This window comes from Barbus barbus (assembly GCF_936440315.1).
Source record: "Barbus barbus genome assembly, chromosome: 25".
In the NCBI taxonomy this organism is placed as follows: domain Eukaryota; kingdom Metazoa; phylum Chordata; class Actinopteri; order Cypriniformes; family Cyprinidae; genus Barbus; species Barbus barbus.
The window spans coordinates 21,963,777-21,987,313 of NC_136753.1; the positions used below are offsets into that span (position 1 = coordinate 21,963,777).

At 36.0% G+C, this 23,537-nt stretch overlaps 2 protein-coding genes and 1 pseudogene across 5 annotated transcripts; all 3 read right to left on the minus strand.

Moving 5' to 3' along the window:
* Window positions 1-2,058: 2,058 nt before the first annotated feature.
* On the minus strand, window positions 2,059-4,899 carry LOC306844447 (NAD-dependent protein lipoamidase sirtuin-4, mitochondrial-like; annotated as a pseudogene). Its single transcript, XR_013785995.1, has 4 exons — window positions 4,829-4,899; window positions 3,807-4,292; window positions 3,410-3,702; window positions 2,059-2,319 (listed from the first exon to the last, which is right to left on the minus strand). The product of XR_013785995.1 is annotated as an NAD-dependent protein lipoamidase sirtuin-4, mitochondrial-like (transcript).
* Window positions 4,900-5,048: 149 nt separating this feature from the next.
* On the minus strand, window positions 5,049-12,469 carry sxph (saxiphilin). The gene is made up of 17 exons (XM_079376537.1): window positions 12,069-12,469; window positions 10,710-10,873; window positions 10,502-10,601; window positions 10,185-10,364; window positions 9,560-9,722; window positions 9,408-9,472; window positions 9,109-9,266; window positions 8,325-8,511; window positions 8,077-8,225; window positions 7,400-7,490; window positions 7,252-7,302; window positions 6,991-7,173; window positions 6,124-6,271; window positions 5,919-6,001; window positions 5,659-5,843; window positions 5,392-5,578; window positions 5,049-5,211 (listed from the first exon to the last, which is right to left on the minus strand). Exons 1-17 carry the CDS (start codon window positions 12,124-12,126, stop codon window positions 5,168-5,170), a joined length of 2,196 nt encoding a protein of 731 aa, XP_079232663.1. The 5' UTR covers window positions 12,127-12,469; the 3' UTR covers window positions 5,049-5,167.
* Window positions 12,470-12,544: 75 nt separating this feature from the next.
* sfi1 (SFI1 centrin binding protein) lies at window positions 12,545-23,206 on the minus strand. 3 transcript variants are annotated; one of them, XM_079376514.1, is made up of 31 exons: window positions 22,855-23,206; window positions 22,693-22,764; window positions 22,454-22,564; window positions 22,021-22,115; window positions 21,755-21,872; window positions 20,898-21,000; window positions 20,676-20,832; window positions 19,956-20,117; window positions 19,761-19,831; window positions 19,575-19,667; window positions 18,875-18,972; window positions 18,697-18,763; window positions 18,438-18,568; window positions 18,260-18,341; window positions 17,643-17,821; window positions 17,472-17,547; window positions 17,240-17,335; window positions 17,027-17,103; window positions 16,832-16,934; window positions 16,635-16,731; window positions 16,396-16,556; window positions 16,236-16,310; window positions 15,784-15,858; window positions 15,518-15,694; window positions 15,228-15,439; window positions 14,868-14,963; window positions 14,570-14,768; window positions 14,270-14,342; window positions 14,030-14,174; window positions 13,452-13,554; window positions 12,545-12,902 (listed from the first exon to the last, which is right to left on the minus strand). In XM_079376514.1, exons 1-31 carry the CDS (start codon window positions 22,998-23,000, stop codon window positions 12,756-12,758), a joined length of 3,597 nt encoding a protein of 1,198 aa, XP_079232640.1. In that variant the 5' UTR covers window positions 23,001-23,206; the 3' UTR covers window positions 12,545-12,755. The 3 variants fall into 3 exon arrangements, with proteins under 3 accessions (XP_079232640.1, XP_079232641.1, XP_079232642.1); XM_079376515.1 differs by having other exon boundaries at window positions 22,679-22,764; window positions 22,855-23,193; XM_079376516.1 differs by having other exon boundaries at window positions 12,546-12,902; window positions 13,462-13,554; window positions 22,679-22,764; window positions 22,855-23,204.
* Window positions 23,207-23,537: the final 331 nt, after the last annotated feature.

Below are 23,537 nucleotides of genomic sequence, written 5' to 3' on the forward strand. Positions count from 1 at the left end.
GCAACTATAAGGCATACAGATATTAAGATATTAGAAACACCAACACCATGATTTTCTGTAAAACTGCTTTGAAACAATGTGTATTGCAAAAAGCACTAAATTGACTTCTATTGTCAGGCAGAACAAATAAATGATTAACATGTATTTTTTTTATTTATATTTTTAATGTGTTCCAATGCATTTTAAAAACATCCTAGTACATTCACATATTCAGAAATACATATTTAATTAGTCATCCATCATTAACCAAATGTTTATTAGTAAATAAAAGAGTCATAATCCATACAGTTCATTTAGGATTTCATCATTATTATGACCGTTTCCCTTGGGAGAGTGAATTCTAGATGGGAAATGCAGTTGTCCCTATGAACCTACATTATCATTTTAAAGTATTTAAACTTAACTCTTTAGTGCCAATGCTGTATTCTGTATTGCACTTCCAACTCTAGATAATGAATGTGTGTATACAGTGCCCTCCAAAAGTAATGGAACAGTAAAGATAAAATTGATCTGTTGGCTGTGGATTCATTTACAAATATGATTAAAAGATGAATATGAGACAAAACTACAGAATGTCACATTTTATTGTTGGGTGATTCAACACACATGTTTTACCAGCTAAGAAGTTCAGCACTTTTAGAGTTTCATCCCCCTATCTGATGTGAGCATAAATATTGGAACAGTTGCCTCACAGGTCTTTCTAAGTGATCAGCTGTGTCCTGTTGCATTAATTCTTCAGATATTAAAAGCAGGGAATGTGTCGTATCAGTTATATCCATTACTTCTGTATTCTGAATCTTGTATTCAATGATGACACACACAAACCAGGATGAAGATGAGTGAGCTGACTTTGAGAGAAAAGCAAGCAATTTGGATGCTAAAAGAAAAGAGAAAGTCAGTTAGAGCTATAGCAAAAACAAAGGGCATGGAGAAATCAAGAGTTTGGAATTGATGACAGACAAATCATAAAAGCTGTGAAAATGAACCCTAAAATCACCAACAACTTCCAGAAAGCTGGGGTGATTCTCTGACAATCTACTGTCCTCAGGATTTTGACACAGAATTACAGATGCTACACAGCAAGATGCAAACCTCTGACCAGCACCAAAAATAGAAAGGCAAGATTAGAGTTTGCACAAAACCACAAAGGTGAGCCAGAAGAGTTTTGGAACGGTTTTTATGGACCGAAGAGACAAAGATGAACCTTTATCTAAGTGATGGGAAAGCAAAAATGTGGAGAAAAAAGGGAACCGCAAATGATCCCAAGCATACAGCCTCATCTGTAAAGCATGGTGGAGGTGGTGTCATGGCATGGGCATGCATGGCTGTCTCTGGAACAGGCCCTCTCAACTTTACTGATGACGTAATGTATGATGACAGTAGCAGAATGAATTTGGAAGGGTACAAAACCATCTTGCCTACCAATATTAAAGAATATGCCACCAGATTCATTGGGAAGTGCTTCATATTGCATCAGGACAATGACCCAAAACACCCTGCCAGTTCAGTCAAGGAATTTATAAGGGCAAAGAAATGGAAAGTATTAGATTGCCCAAGTCAATCTCCAGATTTAAATCCGACTGAACATGAATTTCACCAGCTGAAGAGGAGAGTAAAGACAGAAACTCCCCAAAACAAGCAACAATTGGGATTGGCTGCAATAAAGGCTGGGAAAAGTATTTCAAAGGATGAGACCAAGAGTCTGGTGATGTCTATGGGTCACAGACTCACTGTTGTGATTGTGCGCAAGGGATCTGCAAAAAAATAATAGCTTTTCATCTTTTATATCAGCCTTATGTTCAACTGTCCCAATACATATGCTCACATCAATGAGTGGGATGAACTCTAAAAGTGCTGTTCTTTTTATTTGGTAAAACATGTATGTGTTGAAACGGCTAATAATAAAATGTGACATTCTGTAGTTTTGTCTCATATTCATCTTTTAATCATATTTGCAAATGTCATGACTCCACAGCCAACAGAGCAATTTTGTCTTTACTGTTCCAATACGTATGAAGGGCACTGTATGTTAAAGTAATTCCGTAACTTGAGGTAGAGATCAGTTGTATCATGCAACCAGCCTACAACCAAACCAAATCTATGTTCCAGTAATCCCGTGATGAGTCGAGTGCTGAGGTTCAGAATAGCTTCAAGGAAAAGAGTCTCAAGAGTTTCTCATTTTTCAGAGCTGAATGGCCGGCAGCACTTCTCCACAGTGTGCACGCACCCTGATATCAGTAAGATGATCAGCTCTAGTGCGTCCTATATTCATGATGGCTTCCAAAAGCTTTCTTTCACTAGCAGCAAGGAGAAGGTGCACTGGAATAGGGTTGTAACTATTAGAGGGGAACAGTGCTATTACTGAGATATTTTTGCTACTATAGTCAATACTATTATAGTATTACAATAGATAATGATACTATTATTACAGTTTTTCAATTTTATTTTCTTATTTTACATTTTCATTTCAATTATTTTACTATTATAATTATTTTATCATTTAATGTTAGTTATTTTAATTTGAGTTATTTTTACATTTTTGGTAATTTTGTTGTTTGTTTTTGTAAATTTCATTAGTGTTAGTTTTGTTTTTATTTCTATATAGTTTTTATTTCAGCTTTAGTTTGAGTTATTTTAGTATATCAAGTTAAACAAAATGAAAATGAGAAATGTATGAAAGCTTGTTCCTGCCATATATATATATATATATATATATATATATAGGTTTTTGTGTCATATACAGTTTATATTCTGAGACAAAAAATGTTTTTGAGATCTAAACTAAGAATCGCAAGAAAAAAAATTGTTAATTTTTTTATTTAATGGTGGAAACAATCTTAAAATCTTATCTTGGCAACTAGTTTAAATGGTTTTTAAATTTTAACAAAAAATTTAACCTTTTATTTATGTCAAGCATTCATTTCTTTATGTGGCTGGGTTTTAGTTAAGTATAGTAACCATGGTGATTTTGATTAAAATCTTGTAAATCCATTCACCTAAAAAACCTTAATTACAATTTCACTCTTAATTAGAATTTCATCATTACCATAAATGTTTCCCACATTGATTTTTGAGGAGCTCAGTAACTTTTTGGAGAATAAATTCTAGATGGGAAATTCACCTTTATAATTTATTATATTAAGTATTTAATATAAATTATTTCATCTTAAGTCCAACTTGCCGTATTCTTATTTGCACTTAGCTAACTAACCAAGAAAGTGTGAATATGTAAAATTTATCTTTTGTATTATGTTTATTTTACCTAAAAACTTTGAATGAACAATAATTTGTTTTGTGAGCCCTATCTGTATGATACATCATTACACCAGGAGATGGCAGCCAGTGAGTAGAAATGAGTAACCCTGGTATATGTGAATAGGAAATGTTTTTAAAGTGATATTGGTGAAACATGACTGAAGAGAAGATACAAGTACAGCATCAGACTCAGCCAGCTTGTTATGCACAAAGTTAACTGTAGTCCGGTTCACTACGTCACCAAAGAACGTCACCACAGGTTTGAGTACACCGCGACAGGCATCACAAGCAGGTACTGTGAAGTTCAGCACCTGCTCGTCTTCCAGAAACACGTCTCCATCTGGGGCCACAGCGCCTGCACTTGCTGCCCAGCCAGGGTTAAGAGCTGCAAAACGCATCTGAAGCTCAGCACGTGGAGTCAGCTGCCCGCAGTCCAAACATACAACCCTAAGAGCGGGACAAACATAAAACCACAAAATATTTTTCCTTTTACATTGCACAGATTCTTTAACTCCATAATCAAATGATCTTCAAGCAAGTCCTGCCCTTACCTATGTGTAGATCCATGAAGTTCAGTTAGTCTCTGTTGTCCAGCCTTTGAGTGTAATGCATCTGCATTCTGAGTGACGAGCCAGTCCAGTTTTCCCTTTTCCTCCCAGTCCCGCAATGTGCTGGATTCGGCTGGTGTGAGGAGAACTGTGGCCACCCCACATAATTCCGAGCCCAGTATCGCTGCCTCGATTTTGTACTGCGCACAAACTCTGAGTGTTGCATATGCCGCCTGTCAGTCCGTGCGTACAGTCCCACACCTTCTGATCTATAGTCTGGAATTCCAGATTCAGTGGAGAGTCTGGCACCGCTTATTACAAACAGACGAGAAGCCTGCGACACAAAGGCGTGGAGTTGTTCAACAGCACTGGAGTCAATTGAGCCACTTGCAGGAACAATTCGTTGCACACTAGCTTGTATTGTAGAGTCACATCTTCCCACTGCCACACAAGGAGGCAGGCATCTCCATGAAAACAGCATCTACAAACCTGTTCAGATAACAACAAACAACTGTTTATCAACAAACAAACAACTGTTCTGCACAATAACTACTCTATTGTCTTTACATGTTATGGTCTGAAATATGGTGAACTAATAAAGTTCTATAATAAATAAAGTTGTTCAGCTAATTTGTTATTCAATAAAATTTCCAATATACATGGATATAATACACTAATAAAACTTAAAAATAAGAAAATGTCTATGCATATGTGCAATGTCTTACAGGTGTACGGTATTTATTTATTACATCATAACATTACTTAACATAAACTTTGTGTGATACTTTTAATGGAATTAAAGACAAATATTACGTTATAAACATAACTATAAAATAGTAATGTCAGCTAATTCAGATTTTTGAAGTTTGTAGATGGAAAGTGACCAACTCATTGTATAACTTGATTTAAATGTCAAGTAAGCTAAGATATTGAAAAACATGCCACGGACATTATGCCTCGTGCGAATATATACTTCCAACAAATATTTCAGATGTACAACCAATTACATAACTTTAATAACTTACCTGTTTTTATAAACTCCTCGACACCAAAAGACTTGTATTTCGTAAACATTAGTACAGTAGCTGTAGCGGTCATCAAAACAAGAACTTCCGTGTTGTTACACAGGTGCATGATGGTTAATGTAGTTTCGTGAAGGTCCTCGCTTTTTGGCTCGTTAACACATCCTCAGCAGTGTTCTTTGATTAAACTAATAAACTCTCCAGTACTGCACTCACAGATATATATATATTATATCTTAAGAGAGTATTTTATTGTATGTCAGTAATGATACAAAATAAACCATATACATTTTTGACCCATGCTTCTTTTTTAACATTGTCAAAAAAATTCATAGAGGTTGTTTAAAATATGCTGCACACATCTTGATTGCAGAACTGCAAGATATCTGTAAAAAACAAAAATTAATTAATAATTAAAAACAATAGCCCCAATTAAAATATGCATGAATAATCATTCAAATAAGACACATTTGACATATCTATGTGCTCTTTTAAAATCCAGTGATTGTATATAAATGCAAACAAATAACTGGTATGGATATAATAATGTTTCCTTTTATTCTCACTTGATTGTGTGCAGTTAAAGATGCTCTCAGCCTGTGAATAGAACTCTTCTCCCAGTATGGTGCGGTAGTCCATGTGACTGGTGTGAACGAGGCACTTTGTAGCATCCTTAAAGAGCAGGTCACTCTCTCCATACTGCTGAGAATCAAACAGGTGGAACCCAGAATCTGGACGAGCTGCTATGGTTTCCTATTGTACAAAACACATCAGTATTCTGATTCTAAAAGACTCTCAAATTAATCAAACGATTATTAATTCAGCATGCAGACCTGTGACTTCATTAAGAGGTCATAAATGCGAGCTATAAGAACAGGACGTGTCATAACAATATTTGGAGGGATTGCTCCTAAGTTACAGGTCTTCCACTCTGTCAGAGGAGCCCGGCTGCCATCTCCACAAAGCAACTCAAAGTCCCAAGCGAGCCAACCCTCTGCCCAGCCACTGGTGTTTAGACCTGTCCAACAAACACATCATGCATATTACAAATGTGATTCATTTCGATGACATTTCTCAGAGTTTACAGCTTTACGTTCGATGTTGCTCTCCAGATTGTGGTGTTCCATAAACGCCACATCTCCAAAGCTCTTCCCACTGGAGTCTCCAACCAAGCACCTAAAGTAAAAGACATTTTAAAGCCTGCAAAGCTGCATGGTTTGAGCTATGATACATTAACTATGAGAGATATTCTTCTGTGTACCATTTTATTTGAACTGTGTGGAATAGCAACTCCTCACCTTAATGCACCCATATTGCCATAGTAACGCTCATTATGGTTGTCAGCACACCGTTTAGTGGCAGCTTCCCCAGTCCCACCCATACACACCTTACAGAGATTGCCTTGACCTCCTGGCAAACAACCTTTCCAAAACACCTCACCGTACACTGAAAACAAAACGGGCTACATTAAAGGAATAGTTCATCCCAAAATGAACATATGCTGAAAGTGTACTCACCCTAAAGCCATACAAGATGTAGATGAGTTTGTTTCTTCATCAGAACAGATTTGGAGAAATATAGCATTACTTAATTTGCTCACCAATCGATCCTCTGCACTGAATGGGTGCCGTCAGAAACAGTCCAAACAGCTGATAAAAACATCACAATAATCCACAAGTAATCCACACAACTCCAGTCCATCAATAAATGTCTTGATGTGTGTTTGTAAGAAACAAATCCATCATTAAAGCATGTCAACGGTCCTTTAGCTGTTTTTTTCATCAGCTGCTTTTACCAGCTCATTCTGACGGCACCCATTCACTGCAAAGGGTCCACTGGTGAGCAAGTGATGTAATGCTAATTTTCTACAAATGTGTTCTGATGAATAAACAAACTCATCTATATCTTGGATGACCTGAGGGTTTTTTTCCTTTAAAGCAGGGGTTCCAATACCTTTTTTCTTAAAGTACCTTGTGAGATTAAGTTAGTATTTCATTCATTTAACGTCACACTTGCATGTTCATGGCTCTTTAATGCTGGTTAACGGTCACATGACATGCAAGTAAACAGATAGCATACTGAAACCCTGCATTAAAAGATAAATAAAATATTATATTTAAACTATTTGATAAAGATACCAAGTAATCGAGAGTAACATGTAGTACCATTATTCGGCTGACATGGGGCGCTGCTGTTGTGCTCTGTGCTGAGTGTGTGTCTCACAGGTAAAACCCAGCCAGCAGGGCTGTACATGTGACCGTGGCAAGAGCGTCTGCCGCCCAGACTTCCAAAATATAAACTCCTACTTGTTCGACGTACAAGTGCCACACCATACACTGATGGTAATTCTACAGAGATAAATGTATTTTGTAAAGACACAATAATAGAGATTGCATTTTGCTAAGATCATTTTAGCCCTGTATTACCATCACTTTCAAAATGGCCTCCAACTCCTTCAGGATTCTCACATTTCTCTCCTAAATTTCAAAAGAACCAAAGAGAAAAACAAATCAAGGTGAGAAGAACATGAGTAAGTATTATATGGTACATTAGGATCTTAAATGTTTTACATACCATAATATTCAGTCACAACAGGGACAAGGCCACATTTCCCAGCTATGAATGCGTGAGTAGCATCAAGAGACACAGCATCCACCTCATCCCTCTGTGAAAATGAACAATTCATTCTGTTCTAGGCACTGATACAAAGAATAATCACCAGTGACCGTATTAACTAAAGATAAAAATAGTTTTCATTATTTGAAAAAGATTAAATGAAATAAAATATAAATATTAGATGAAAAACTAATAATGAACATTAGAGACGTTGCCTTAGCCCCTAAACTAAATAAAATACAATTAAGTAAAGTACTAAAAAATACATTAAAGTAAAACAGAATATATATAGGCCTATAAAAAAACTAATAAAAATGACAAGAGCACATGAAATTACTAAAATTATATTACATTTAAATGAATGCTGAATAAAAATATAAAAATAATAAAAGCTAAGTAAAAATATTAATGAATAGTACAATAGTAAACAATACTAAAATTACACTGAAAATCACAATCACTACTGCAAATGAGAAAATGTTTAGGCCACTAATATTTTTTGTGATGAAACTGTATTCTGCATCTGTTAAAAATAAAATAAAATAGAAAATTACAATAAAATAAAATAAATAAATATGTTGTTGATGTTTGTTTAAATATAAAATCACAAGTGCTGAAAATATGTCTTACTGGACCTTGATCTTCTCAATGCAGTCACTCATAGATGAAGCTTTCACACACACCAGAGGATCCGATTTTATGTTAAGAGCCCACTGCTCGCATTTCTTCTGTTCAGCGTGACTTATACAGCACCACCTCACCACACTATCCTCCAGTGAGCTGCCTAATCAAACACACACACACACACACACACACACACACACACACTAAAGTCTAAGCGTTTCATTCCCAAGATAGGTACAGAGGGGAAGCAATCTTTCACCTTCATGTCCAAGGCCCTTGAGCAAGGCCACATAGTCCAGTCCCAGAACCTGGCTCATATCCATGTCTTCCATCAGAACTGATAATTTCTCGGTCACATCTTTGAAGAGAAGGTCACTCCCACCATAGGATGCTGATTCAAACAGCTGGAAGCGCTGACGCTCCCTTCCCCTCAAACCAAATGATACCTTCAAAAGAAAACACCTACATTTTTCACAAGATCCTGAAATCCTATCAGTACTTTCTGCCAAGATACCAATAACATTATTAGGAACATCTGCAGGAACCTGAGGTCAACATGACCATCAATCTGTTTGTTAAAGAGATAATTCACCCAAAAATGGAAATTCTGTTATCATTCTTTTATCCTCACGTTGCTTTTTAAAACTGTATGACCTACTTTATTCTGTGGAAGACAACATTTTCAAGATTATTGGTAACCAAACAGTTTTGTTCATCATTCACCACTCTATATGGACAACAAAACACAGGGACATTTATCAAAATATCTACTTTTGTGTTCCACAGAAGAAAAAATTATACAGCTTTAAACAACATGAGGGTGAGTAAATGATGGCAGAATTTTAATTTTTGTGGTAAACTGTACCTTTATGGTAAGATTTCCATGCACTGTAAAACTTTGGGTTTGAGTCAGGTTTGAGATTGTAATAAACAATATATTAGTAGTTTGTAGGCTTTAATTTTACAGTAGTGTGTCCTGCATAGACAACACTTTGGATCAGACACTCTAATGTGCAAGTTTTGGGCTCCAACATAAAACATACCTGGGCAGTGACCAAGAACTTTCGAGCAGTTTTACGGGTGTTCATTCGAGTGACCACACCTCCTCCAGGGCCTCGTCCAAGGTTACATTTTCTAAAACTGCTGAGGGGAGCATGAGTTCCATCTGCACACAACAGTCTGAACTCATCTTTCTCACTTTCTGTTGAAGGAAAAAAAACTATAAGCTGGGATCAAAAAGAAATATGAAAGAAGAAAAAGCTGTTTATCTCAAATAGGATTTAATCACTAGTACATCCATATAAGCATAAATGTTTGTGTTAGAGTGAAATATTGTGTTAACCATCTATGCTGTCCAGAGCTGTGTGATCCACGAAGGCAACGTCTCCTGCACGTGACTGTAAACATCTACAAGAAAAAGACTGGATGCTGTAAGATCCTCAAGGGAACTTGGCAGTGACTTATTGATACAGGTGTAAATAGGATTATTTTAACCTGAGTGCTCCTTGGTTGTGGTAGAATGGTTCACTGTGAGACGTTTCACAATGGAAATTTTTCTGACGAATGTATGACCTTTGACCCTGGCACAAGGAACAAAGGCTTGGTGCCATTGTAGTTGCTCCAGGCACACAGCTGGCATTGAAGAAAGCACTGACCGCTGACAAAATAGTCAAAGTATGAGCACTGGGAACTCAGCACACAGTCATACATATTTTTGAAAACTTTGTTTGTTTGGTTTGGGAGAACATGACAGAATACTTCCTAATATTATGATCCTGATTACCAAGTGACTGGAAATACATAACAACGACGAAAACCTGGAAAACCGTTTCAAACTGATTTCATTCCATACACTGTTATTTTCATGTTGTTTTAGTAATAGTTTACTAATAATGATAATGATATTATTTTTAGTTTTCCCCAAAATAAAAATTTGCTGAAAATTTTGTCTAACTTTTACCATCACAATAATCCACAAGTAATACACACAATACTCCAGTCCTTCAGTTAACACTGTGAAGCAAAAAGCTACATGTTCATAAGAATTTTTTTGTTACATATTAAGTTTTAGTTAATACTGCCACTGGTTATATAAAATATGTGATCATGATCGTCTTACCCTGACTGAGGGGCTCATCCTCTGCCCAGGGTAGGAGGTTTCTTGAAAGGAGATGTCCCAAAGGGAGACTCCAACCAGCAGTCCAGCGAGCTCCACTATGACAACTCCTACTGCCCCGCAAAGAGCGCATATCTAAAGTACTGCTGTTCCTCACCACAGCAACTGCAAGAATACAGCCACCTGGGAGATGGAGGTAAAGACAAAATGAAAAAGGAACATATTTACATGTTTCTGCTTGCAAAGTGTGAGGCATATGATGACCAACAAGACGCCATAACAGAGCAAGAATGAAACCACGTTATGTTTTTGTATGATACCATCTCTGTAGATCTCCTTAGCGACTACTGTGAGCCCAAACTGTTTTACTGCAGAGTATACCTCTCCAGCATCCAGAGACACTAGGTCAGCTTTATTATCCTGACAGGAGAGGAGAGGATAGCAGAACGTAAAGCATCTACATTTCTGTCCTGTGATTGAGTTCTATTCAAACAGATTTTAGCTCACACAATATCATATGTAACCCACCCGTATCTTATTAATGCAGTCAGCAGTGCCATAAGCTTTCACACATGAGAGACGGCCGAATGCTGTGACAGCCGCAGGTGGAAGCACAGCGACCAGAGCTTTGGCCAGCTCAGCACACTTCCTCTGCTCCGGCTCTGAGACTGTACACCAGCGCATCTTCTTACCTGAACGCAGATATACAGGCATACACGTTCAGAACAGTGATATAACAGGTCACAAATAAAATGGGTTTTTACTAATAAATTAGTATTTTTTTCATGAGGAAATTAAAATATTTACAATTGTGTTTTATGTCACAATTCATTCTCTTTGAATGAATTTATGCACCATAAACTATTTATTTTGGAAATAGGAAACAATTATATACCATAAAAACTGCACGGCCTGCAAACTATAACTAGCTGTCATTCCAGGCATACTACTGAAAATTTTATAAATATGGCAAAACTTACAGAACTTTAATTATTAAGGGGACCCACTTTATATTAAATGGCCTTACATTCTAAATTATTCATTTGTTACTTTGAATATGAAAGAAAGTCTCAGCTTTAAAATTGTCAGTTTTATCACCACCTCTGTTCAAGCGGCACATGATCCAATAATCTCTTTCTCCATACTACTAGTTACAGCACAAAATAAAAATGAATGAAACAGTACAAAACAGAACGAGACAGTACTTGAAATATATCATGTCTCACATAATTGCTAAAGCAATGTTTTAATCACAAACAATGCACAAATAAAACAGCTTGTGAACTGTCACGTAATGTTACATTTACCTCATGAAAGACATTCTGTGACCATAGATAGATCTCAAGAGCAGCATTTTGCTAAATATATGCACTATTTTACATATTAATTTTATTTAAAGTGAATAAATGTGATTTATTAATTGATAATATATCAATTAAAAAATACCACCAATCCTGTCCCTAACCTTACCCGTATCCCACCTCATAGGCACTAAAAAAGTATGCAAGTATGTAAGTACATAGTAGTTAAGGCCACTTAATATAAAGTTGGACCAACAATTTTAAATGTAGGCCAGTTTTATAATATGGTCCCTACTAATTTAGTTTTGTAAAAAATATATTTATTTATTACAATACATAATTAGTAGGGATATTTATATATTAGTAGGTAGGTGGGTGCAACATATGAATATTCTGGCAGAGGTCCAGCAACTTTTTTCTTCACCAAACGTTTATCCCCTAATAATTCTAAAATACGTTCAAAACTATTAACATATTTCTGAACATTTAAATGGCTAAGATGATGAAATGCATGTAAAAAATACAACAGAAAAAGCACGAGTTAATCATTCACAGCTTTTGATAATTTTAGCAAACGCGCACTTACCCCAGCTGGTGATGGAGGACAGCAATAAGATGACAATTACACTAACTCGCTTCATCATAGTATCAGAATTTTTTTTCTGTGCAGTTGAATCACAGTAACTGTCTACATGGAGTCCAGAAGAGACGTTTCAGTGAAACAGTACCTACCGAAGTTCTCACTGTTTAGGTTTGCGTCAGTCTGAAAAAAACCTGTGCTGTGCAAGCGGGTGTTTTCAAAGCGAATAGCTCTTATAATAAATGCGCGCATATGGAAAATATTACACTGGAACTCTTATGTCACGTGGACTATTCTCGTCCAGGCATCCTTCCTTGCCTGGCCTTTACTCCACTGAAGCAGCAGCGAAGTCCATGTGAAGGTCCAAATGAGGATTGCAAGTTTAGGATCCAACATTCCAACGTCATGCGCAGCCAACAAAATTTGAACTCAGGTACCCAGTTTTTAGTACGTTGAACGGAATCAAGCAAATTCACAACATTAAAATGTATGATTTAATGCTTTATTAGAAATGGAATACATATTTACAACAGTGTCTCTGAATACATAAATAACTGAAATAAAAACGGGTTTTGAAATCACACAATTTTGCTTTTCCCCCAAGGGTTACAAAACTACAATATCATCTGAAATTGTTTCTGGAATAAAGTTGGCATCACATAATGGGCTGCACAATATAGACTTTAATTATACTTATATTCCATATTTAGTGGGTGTTTTTGTATTAACATTGGACAGTAGTAGTTGGCTCTGGATGGTGTTAACTCTGGCAGCATGGCGAATCATGGTGGGTTTCTGTTTGTTTAATCTCGAAGACAGAGAAGAAATGCGACTCTCAAGCTGCAAAAAACATATGAAAACATTACTAAAATTGAATAAATAAATGAAACCAGAGATGAACAAATAGCTACTGTCTCACAATATTTTTCTACAAACAATGGTCTTACATACATAAACACCATACAAAATCATTTAGACCTCGAGGGGTGTGTAAAGACAAGTACAAGCATACAAATTAAATTAGAAATTTAAGCTACTCAAATCACTAATAATAATAATAACAACATATTAGATCTTAAGTATGCCAATTATAATTCAGATTATAATATTTCCAATATGGCATATCATAAGCAAAAGCAAGTTTATGCAATCCCTAACCTTTATCTAGTGATACACACAGCTAGTTTTGAGCATCTTAGATTTATGTTTACATAAATTCTCTAAAAATATGCGCGTTAAATGCAAACCACCAGTGTCCTCTGTGTGACAGTGCAGCTTGAGGAACCAAGACCTTGCACTGTTATTTGTTTATTTTTTTACTGTACATATTTAAAAACATGAATGCATGTATGAATGAGTGCAGGAGATAAAGAAAAGATATATGGATACCTCACTTAGCTCCTTTAAAATGCTTTCTCGTTCATCAGTTTCTCCCTCAATGCCTGATGTTTCGAGCCAGTTACTCAAGACCATTTGGAGCTTACGCCATGTCCTAAACACACACATATACACAAACACAGACTGGATTCACTATATTAGTGAAAACATCTCATTAGGTGCAGTTTTTTTTTTTTTTCTTTTTGAAGCTGAAGATTTGTTAAACCCCTTTGGCTATCACAAAATTGAAAAGCAACACATTCCTTTCTCTGTAAAGTGCAGAATCCAAATATTTTCTCCTCAGTCTCTGAAAAGTAGCAGAAACAACCATTCACACCAAAAGCCAAGTTTCCTTTGTGTTTTACTAGAGTAAAAATAAAAAATTTCATATGCTGATTCAGTCAAACTACAGCTGGAATTTTACTGCAGGATCACTTTAGCTGAAAATTTTTATTTTATTTTATATGCTATGGATTAGTTTACACATCTCTTTGATTGCCATAAAAATAATTAATAGTTAGAGTGCTTTTTTAATAATAAATAATTCGAAATTCTGCACACTCACCCTATTCAAAGCCAAATTTACTTACTGTAGCTGTTTTCTGTCTTGCTGGTATCGTTGCATTTCCAGTCTAATGTCTAGTAGTTCTTTTGTGAGATTTTCTGTTTGCTCCACATCTACAGCCTCATCTTCCTCATTCTCCTCATCCTGCTCAGGTAATCTCTCATGTACACCTACAGCCCAGATGTGACTAGCGTAAATGCTCTTTCAAAATGTTACTGAACCTCAGACTAATAAAAATGAAACTTTCTTCATATTATGTTTTTACCTTGTGTTTGGAGAGGGTGGGAAGTAAAATGCATAGAATGCAGTGGGAGCTCCTGATCGTGTAAGCGTTTTTGCTGTAAAAAAAGAAAAGTGCATAATTAATTCAATGTAGAAATCTTTACAGAAAGACTAGCGTATTCAAATAAAGAATTAGCAATACACATTTAAGACAAAAATACAAAGCTACAAAAACACCAGTAAGTAACCAAATAAATAGGAACTGCCATGGGAAAAAACTAATAAAGGTTTTTCATCTTTTGAAAAACATTCAAACAAGTGTTCTTACAGCATCATTGCTTACCTTGCCATGTGCTAAAGAGACAGTAAATGAAGATGGAGGAAGCAGTATGTCCTGGACAGTAGTGGAGATATATCCAGGAATGCCAGGTCTGAAGGGGAGGACCTTTGGTTGTAGCACCGTTGCAGGTGACTCCAGTGGGCTATGGGACAAATGGACTGAGCGTAATGGAGAAATCTCTCTTCCAGACACCCTCTGACTACTGGAGGACCACAAAGAAAGGTAGATGTTCATTAATATATGAACATAGTTATTAAAAAAAAAAAAAAGATTGCGACTTTAGGTTTGATGCATACTACACCTGCTGATCTTGAAGCCAAGTGGCAGAGTTTTGAGTGGGGACTGCAGAAGGTCATCTGGTCTTCTCGGTTGCAATCTAGATGCTCGAACTGACCACCTGTAACCAGAACAGGACGATTCGATTAACTCAAGAATGGTCCATCAGATTAAATACCCTAATTTTCAAAGTCTGAATCAAATCTGTAAAAATTAAAACAGGATTAAGATGTTGTATCAAACACTACTTACTCTTTCCCTATATATGTATGTGTTATACAATTATAGAAGCTTGTAGTAGATTTAAGCACAACAAAGCCTAATCCGACTAACAACTTAAACATAAATAAAATCAGAATTAACATTTGTAATAAGAGTGACTTGCAGCTGACTGATGATGGAATCTTTCTGCCTCTGCTCTTCTGCTTGGCTCCTGATTGGACAAGGGGTGGGGATGGGGGTGTGGTCTTCTGGTAGAAAAAAAGACACGCTCTTCTTGGGGTGGCCGTCTGTTTTACCCTTGACAGGCTTGCACAGTGCCCGCTGCTTCCATCGTATGGCACACCGCCTTACCACTCCCTGCAGCTGTCGACAGCTCTGTATGTGATTCAGATTACTTAATATTTGTGCAAACACAAACAAATATGTACTTTTATAGACTAGACTGAAATGCACCTGTTCATAGCTGTGCTGGGCAATGTTAGTTGAGAATGCATTCATGTGTCCTGTGTGTGTGAGGATGTGTGTGACACCCTCTCTCAACAGTTCATCTCTGTAAAACTGAGCTGCCTCAGTCAAACGCTTCTGTTTTCGGTGACGCTCTGCAATCCAGAGCCGCCACACGCAAAACACCTGAAAACATACAGAACAAACTGTATGAAATTATGCAGTTGCAGGAAACCTACATTATCATTAATAAGCGGTGCATGATCTGGCATTACCTTGGCCTGTAGGCTGAGGGACCAATGCCAAAGGGCAGTCTCGGTTTTCTCCGCTTCTGTTCTTCTGCTCTGCAGCTGTATGTCATAAACATTCAAACTCAGACAGAAAATACAATATAAAAACTTCAAAGAGACAATCAATCATAAGTAGCTGCAGCTCAAAAAAAAGGAAATGAGGCAATATCAACAGCTCCACCTACTGCACAGTAAGTGAGGCTAGAATAAAGCTTTAATATCACAAGTACAACTATATTTAAACAACAGGCTGTGCTATATTAATAAGAGTTTAATGAAAAATAAAGTGCTATTTTTTTAACAAGGAGATAAAAAAAAAAGCATTTCATGTCATAGCAGAGAGCAGCTGAAGCACTGTACTGACCAATCAGCATCAAGGATTTTTTAAAATAAAATCCATAAAATATGATTGAATGCTTTGTTAAACAAAAACTCACCTGTGTTTTCCAGCAAATAAAAAAGCGTTGACAAATCCTCAACTTGTGAAGCTCGAAGCTTCTTTTCTTCATTACCTAAAAAACACAAACATATACACATGATAAAAATATCAAATAATTAAGATCAGACTGAAATATATACAGATATGGAGACAGTCACCTGATAAGTTTTGTGATGCTGAATATTAGTGGTCCATGTGTTGAGGGTTCTTCTTCCCAGGGTTCTGCTGTAGTGTCTGCTGGCTCTCTCATTCCCTAGTCTCTCGTCTTTTACCTCTGTGCTTCGCTCTCTCCATCTTCTCAAAGCCACCTGCATGCGAACTAGCAGTACAAAAACAACACTGAATAATTTCATCATTACACAGACCAATAACAGTGCCATTCATATAACCAAAGTACATTTATCCAGGTGTGTTTGAGCTTGTTTCAGAGCATCCTCCTGCTGGTGACGGTGAAGATGAGCAGATACTGTTCCTTGTCGCCATGCCAGAAACACCTATCAAACAATTCAAATATATATTATTTAGTTTATAAAGTTGTACTTATAAATAATAGGTGTTACTTTTTACTTATACAACAAATCTTGATATAAGCACCTCAGACAGAAGGTGCTTTTGAGAAAAACATTTTGCTCTGTTTTCCTTCTCTCTCTCTTCCATCAACTGTGACACGTTTATCCTCCACGAACAGAACATTCTTCTGCAGAAACATAAATAAAAAAAGGCAGAACAGATCACATATCTTACAATACACACTACAGTAAATTATAAAAAAATAGATCATAATAATACCTGACAAGGTGCTGCTGATGGTCCTGGTAACGGCACTCCACATTTTGGTTGATCGATTGAGTCTGCAAATGGTATGACTACACGCATACATGTAAAAACAATTAATCAACTTTTCAGCTGTAAGCTTGATATAAACCATTTAAAATACGCTACTATAATATAGCAATATTTGCAAATATACTGTATACTGGGTCAAAACAAATGTATTCATACCTTCCAAGCCTCTAGAGCATGTCTGAGCAATCTGCTGTTGTAATGTTTCTCCATTCGTGTAAGTTTCTCTCTCTTCTGTCTTGTGTGATCTACATACTGTTCAACAAGCTCATATTGACTTATTTTAGATTCACAATATTTCAAACCAATAAAAACAACAACAACATAGTATGATTTAAAAAAAAACATCAGGTGTTTTCTTAGTGAATGGAGCCAGCTGTGCCACTAGTACCTGATGCCAGTCTGCCATGGCTTTTCTCAGACAGTGCTGTCTGTAATGATCCTCTGCCTGCTCGAAATGTCTCTGACTAACCAACAAAACACAAAAAAGCTTAAACTGCATCAAAATTCTCTGTGGTTTATTTAGATGCTTTTCCTGTAGCCTACATTATCTGATTCACACCTGGTCTGTATGCTTGCAACAAGGTTCCTCCACTGGTTCAGGGCCTTGCGTAGCAGAGAGTGTTTGTAAAGCGAGTCGGCTGCTCCTTGTTTGAGTCTCTCGTCTCTATGCTGTACAGAACTGGAGTACCACTTAGACCAGACACGGGCACAAGACACATGCTCGGAATGCAACACAGCCTATGAAAAATACACAAATAACAGTAATATTGTAACATATTTTTATAATTTAAAATAACTGTTTTCTGTTTTAATATATTTTACAAAGTAATTTATTCCTGCGATGACAAAGCTGAATTTTCAGCAGCCATTCCTTCAGTCTTCAGTCAGTGTCACACAATCCTTCAGAAATATTTTTAACATATGTGGATTTGGTACATTTCTTAATATTATCATTGTGGAAAATTAGTGTGCTGCTTAATATTGTATGGAAACTGTGATAAATTGTGTCTTCAAGATCTTTTGATGAAAAGAAAGGTCAAAAGAACAGTATTTATTTGATATAGATATGTCTTTAATGTCACCTTTCATCAATTTAGTCCATCCTAGCTGAATGGAAATATTATTTTCTTTAAAAATAATTTTTTTGTGAATGTACAATCATGGATGTCATCATACCGTTCTTTCAGCAAGTCTCTGATCTCTCTGTACCTCCAGGTTTCTCCACCAGGTGTAAAATGCCCAACTGCAAGTCTGCTGCCTGTATAGAGGACAAGAACATGTACATTTTCAGTACAATACAACACAGACATGGATATCTACATGCGCACACACAATTTTAGGCACAGAAACTTGCCTGTAATGTTGTTCAGCTCTCTCTTTCTGCTCTCGTTTCTCTGTGCGTTGTGCTGCAAACTCCATCCAAGTGTTTACACATTGTGGAAAGATACGTTGGGCAAAGCAGGCATCAGCACGTAGTTCCAACTCCTATGTAAATATATATATAGTTTGATAATGTATTAGGAGAATTAAGACAAAAATGGGAAAAAGTGCAGTCCATTACTAACTACAGGTATAAGGTATAGGATATAAGGTAATGAGAGTGTGGTGACTACCTGCATTTGTCTGTGCTCTGTGAGACGTTTTCTCCAGCGATGAAGGCAAGATCTCAGCACAGAAATTCTGTTGATTAATAACAACCGTTTAAAAGTCTCACAGACCAACTAAAATTAAAAAGCACACGTAGATTGTTTTGCCAACAGTGCACATATTTAAATCATTTATGTAACTAACTTGTGATGGGCTTGTGCAACACTCATTCGGGGCTGCAGGCTTCTGTCCTCAGCCTGATCCAAGCGCAACTGCCAGACTTTCCAAGACCTTGCCAGCAACTGAAAAATGTCAATATCCATTTCTGGCATTTACACTTCTTACACAAAAACCTTATGATAAATAAATGACTTAAAATAATAATTGAAAAAGAAAAAATGTCAAAACATAACATTCATAATCATTACTGATTGACTACGTCAATTATTATTATTATTATTATTTTTAATAGTACAATGAACTCTTATTTAAAAAAGAAAAAAATGCAATTGCCACTAATATGTTAAAGAGACAGTTTATCCAAAAATAAAAATTCTGGTATCATTTACTCAGCCTCAAGTTGTTCCAAAGCCTGTATAAATTTCTATCTTCTGCTAAACACAAAAGAAGATATTTTGAAGAATGTGGGTAACCAAACACTTTCTGGTCCTCACAGACTTCCATAGTTTTTTTTTTTTCACTCAATGGAAGTCAGTGAGCACCAATACATTTTTGGTTACCCACATTTTACAAAAATATCTTCTGTTATCCTCAATAGAAAGTAAGTCAAGTTTGGAACAACTTGAGAGTGAGTAACTAATAACAGAATTCACTTCACTTCTTTAAATTCAAGGACAGATCTGTCAAGAGTTGTGTTTATGATTTGCATTTGTGTCGTTCATACAGTGTGATGATGATGCTGGACACTGATGTTCTTGTTGAGACGATGAGTTTTACTTTGAGTGATGTTTAGAGCAAGGCCTCTTAAACCCAAATGCTAGGAAAAAAATACAAGACCAACATAATTAAAACAAACAAAAAGGCTATGTAATACAACATTACAATTTCCAAGGACAAGAACACAACTAACCAGAAGATGGAGTTGTCTGTGATGCATTGCAGCCTTTTCCCTCTTAGCCTTCTGTGAGCACAAACTGACATCTACAAGACAGCTCAGGAAAACAACTGCATTAGGTACCATCATGCTTTCACTGACATATTTCATTTTTTCTTCTAGTATAAAAGTATTTGAGAACGGTCTGTTTAACTGTGTAAGCAAAGATACAGTGTCTCCAGTGTGAGAACGCCAGCCGCTGGGAGCCGTGTTGGGCCAGTTTGTCTGCTCTCTGTCCTCTGTCTTTCTCCGCATTCCTGGATTGCAGCACATTTTTCCACTGACACCAAAACTTCTCCAGCACAGCGACGCGCCATACATCCTGAGCAACATCTGCAACACAGAAGACAAGTAAAATGCATTATTGCAAAAGTTATTGCAATTAAAAAGCCTTTTGGGGTAGGTTTTTTAAAGCTTTTATAAAATAAACATTTATGCATGCCCACCAAGGCTGCATTTATGTGACCAAAATACAGTAAAAAAAAAAAAAAAAAAAAAAACTAATATTGTGAAAATATTTTTATAATTTAAAGTGACACTTTTTTTTTATTACTTTAATACACTTTAAAATGTAATTTATTCCTGTGATGGCAAAGCTAAATTTCCAGCTGTTATTACTTCATAAAAAACACGTTAAATCATTTTATTACGATTTGTGTTTAATAAACATCTCTTATTATTATTATTATTAATGTTGAAAGCAGTCGTGCTTCTTAATATTTTTGCGGAAACCGTGCTACATTTCTTTTTCAGGATTCTTTGATGAATAGAATGTTCAAAAGAACAACATTTATTTGAAACAGAAATATTTATTTGAAATGTCTTGACTGTCACATTTGACCAATTTGACCAACAGTAGTATGTATCATAAATATAAAAAGTGAATGGCACCTGCTTTCTTGCTCTTAGCCTCTCGGTTCTCTGTGTGTCTGATCCATCCATGTAGTACATGTCTTAACAGTTGAAGACAATAGTGACGATGAGCTTTGGACCCCTTCTCTTTCAGAACACAAGCTTGTTTCATCCTGTCTCTCCAGTGCAGCCATGCCTGTGAAGAATAGCCACTTTAGAAATTTTCATTGTACAGTTGCATTCTCACACGTTCATACTCACTCTGCTCTGGACAGTGTGAGCCCAGTGTTGCAAAGCAAGATCTTCTTGATGGTACTCCACATCCCTGTGCTGTAGTGTCATATTCCACACAGTCCAAACCCTCCTTTAATGACCAACATATGCACAAACAAAAATATGTCACATTAGTATTTTACTAAAAGGCCATTTTAAAAAATAGGGCTTCAGTATGATACACATGCATCTTTATATATGTTTATATTATATAAACGTACCATATAAATAGTTTTTAAGATTAAGAAAAAAGCATGGTTTCTACAAAATTATCACGCAGCGCAACTGTTTTTGAACCTTGAAAATAATAAGGAATGTTTCTTGAGCAACAAATCAGCATATCTCAATGATTTTTGAAGGATCATGTGACACTGAAGAGTGGAGTAATGACTGCTGAAAATTCAGCTTTGACAACACAAGAATAAGCTACATTTTAAATACTGTATATAAAAATAGAAAACAGTTATTTTAAATTGTAATATTATTATGCAATAACACGTAATAACGATATTACTGTTTGTATTGTATTTTTTTTTATTAACTGGCCTATTTGACTGACCTCAAACTTTTGAAGAACAATGTAGATGTATTTCTGTCTAATAATGGTACTCACTTATTCATACACGCAAAATTAATAAATTAGATCAACATATTGACTCATTTATGCTTGTTTAATTGCTTAAATCTTAATATAAAATATGTTGTCATAGTCAAGTCTGTTATTTCATGCTACACTCTGACCCTACACCAGGACTGCAATGCGGTTTATTATCTATCTGGCTGCTTTACCCTTATGAATGTGACTCTGCAATATTTTTCTGACACCACATTAGAGCAATGCTCACTTTAGTACAGCGAGTCTCTCGTGCTGCACTGCTGCCTCCTGCATCCTGCGTTTCATGCGACACATGTCCAGATACAGTTCCCAACCATTCCACACACAACGTAGTTTGTGTTTTGTCTCTGCAGTACAAATATTCAGTTACAGATACTATAACATACTACCACAACATAATCATCCCCAGTAATGTGAGATAAAACGCTGAAAAGTTATTCACATCCTCATTCAACTCTAGAAACTAAAATATTATTAGAATAACGTCATACATACCAAATCTGATCGCAAGTTGCAGTTTTTTCTTTTCTTCTCTCTGGACAGCAACAAACTCCTGCCAGGCTTGAAATGTTTTGCTATACAGCATATACCTAAAATGGCCCAAAAATAAATCAATTATGACTGGTGATCACTGAGAACCTAGCCATTAAAATAAGCCGCTTAACTGCTTTTAACATTGATACTAATAAAAAATGTTTCTTGACAAATCAGCATATCAGAATGATTTCTGAAGGATCATGTGACACTGAAGACTAGAGTAACGGCTGCTGACAATTCAGCTGCTGACTCAGTAATAAGTTACATTTTATATTAAATTTATTAAAATAGAAAACACATATTTTAAATTGTAATATTTCTAAATATTACAGTTTGGACTATTTTTGTTCAAATCAATGCAGCCTTGCTCAGCATAAAAGACCTAACTTACGTATAATGGCAATCTGCCCTTATATTTAGGGTCCATTCCTTTCTTGCATGCCACCACTCATCTTTCCAAGCCACTAAGGTTTTCCTCAAGACCACCTTACAATAATGAGATCTATATACATAATAATAAAAAAAACATTTTTCATTAAATAAACATCATATATCGCACAGTAGAATCACTGTAGTATTTCTTTGTACATTTTAGCTCGCTATTTAAACACATGACCTCTATTACTGGACCTGGCTTGTGATGTTGTTATTCGTCCAAATGTCTTCTGAATCCACAAGTGAAGGAACTTCCGAGCAAGATGCCTAAATACCCAAAATACCCCCCCCAAAAAACAGTCACTTATCATGACATTCACAATACATAAAAGAATGGGGGATGCCATTATCTCCAACCTTATCCTCAGCTCTTTAAGTCTACCACCTCGGTTCCAAGTATATCCGACCCGGTAAGTGTTTTTCCGTATGGATGTTTTGCGTGGCCGGTTCTTCTCAACAGCACCAGACAACGGTTTCCCAGCTTTTGGTCTTGTCGTTTGCATCTTTAATAGATCATTCAAGCATACATAATTTTCAGCAAATCAGCGCATTGTCTACCACCCGGTGCTTGACCTATAGCTGGTTGAAATAAAGTAGCTTTTAGAGTTTTATAGATTCGACTTAAGGCTTTAACGCTACTACAGCTCATTACAAAGCTGTCATCGTACTGACGACAACTAACAACAAACCATAACTGCCGCTCTTCTGTGTTGAATAACTTTTCTTCCGGTAAAATGTCATAGTAAAAGTCCTGCCTAAAATGACAACTTGAATATTTATATTATAACAATTAATAATAATAATGAAATTGTGTTACAGTAATATTAATACAGATATTTTAAAAATAATTAAATCGATTTAATTTATTAAATACATTACTGACGCATCTATATGACTGGGCTTGTATGCCTTTACTGTACACAGGATTTTGTGAATTTAATATTGAGGCGCTTTGCTTTTTAAGTTGTGTTCTACATTCATTTAAAAATGTCACGCAGAAGTGCTGACAAGGCCAAGGTCAATATTTCAGTTTGTGAGAT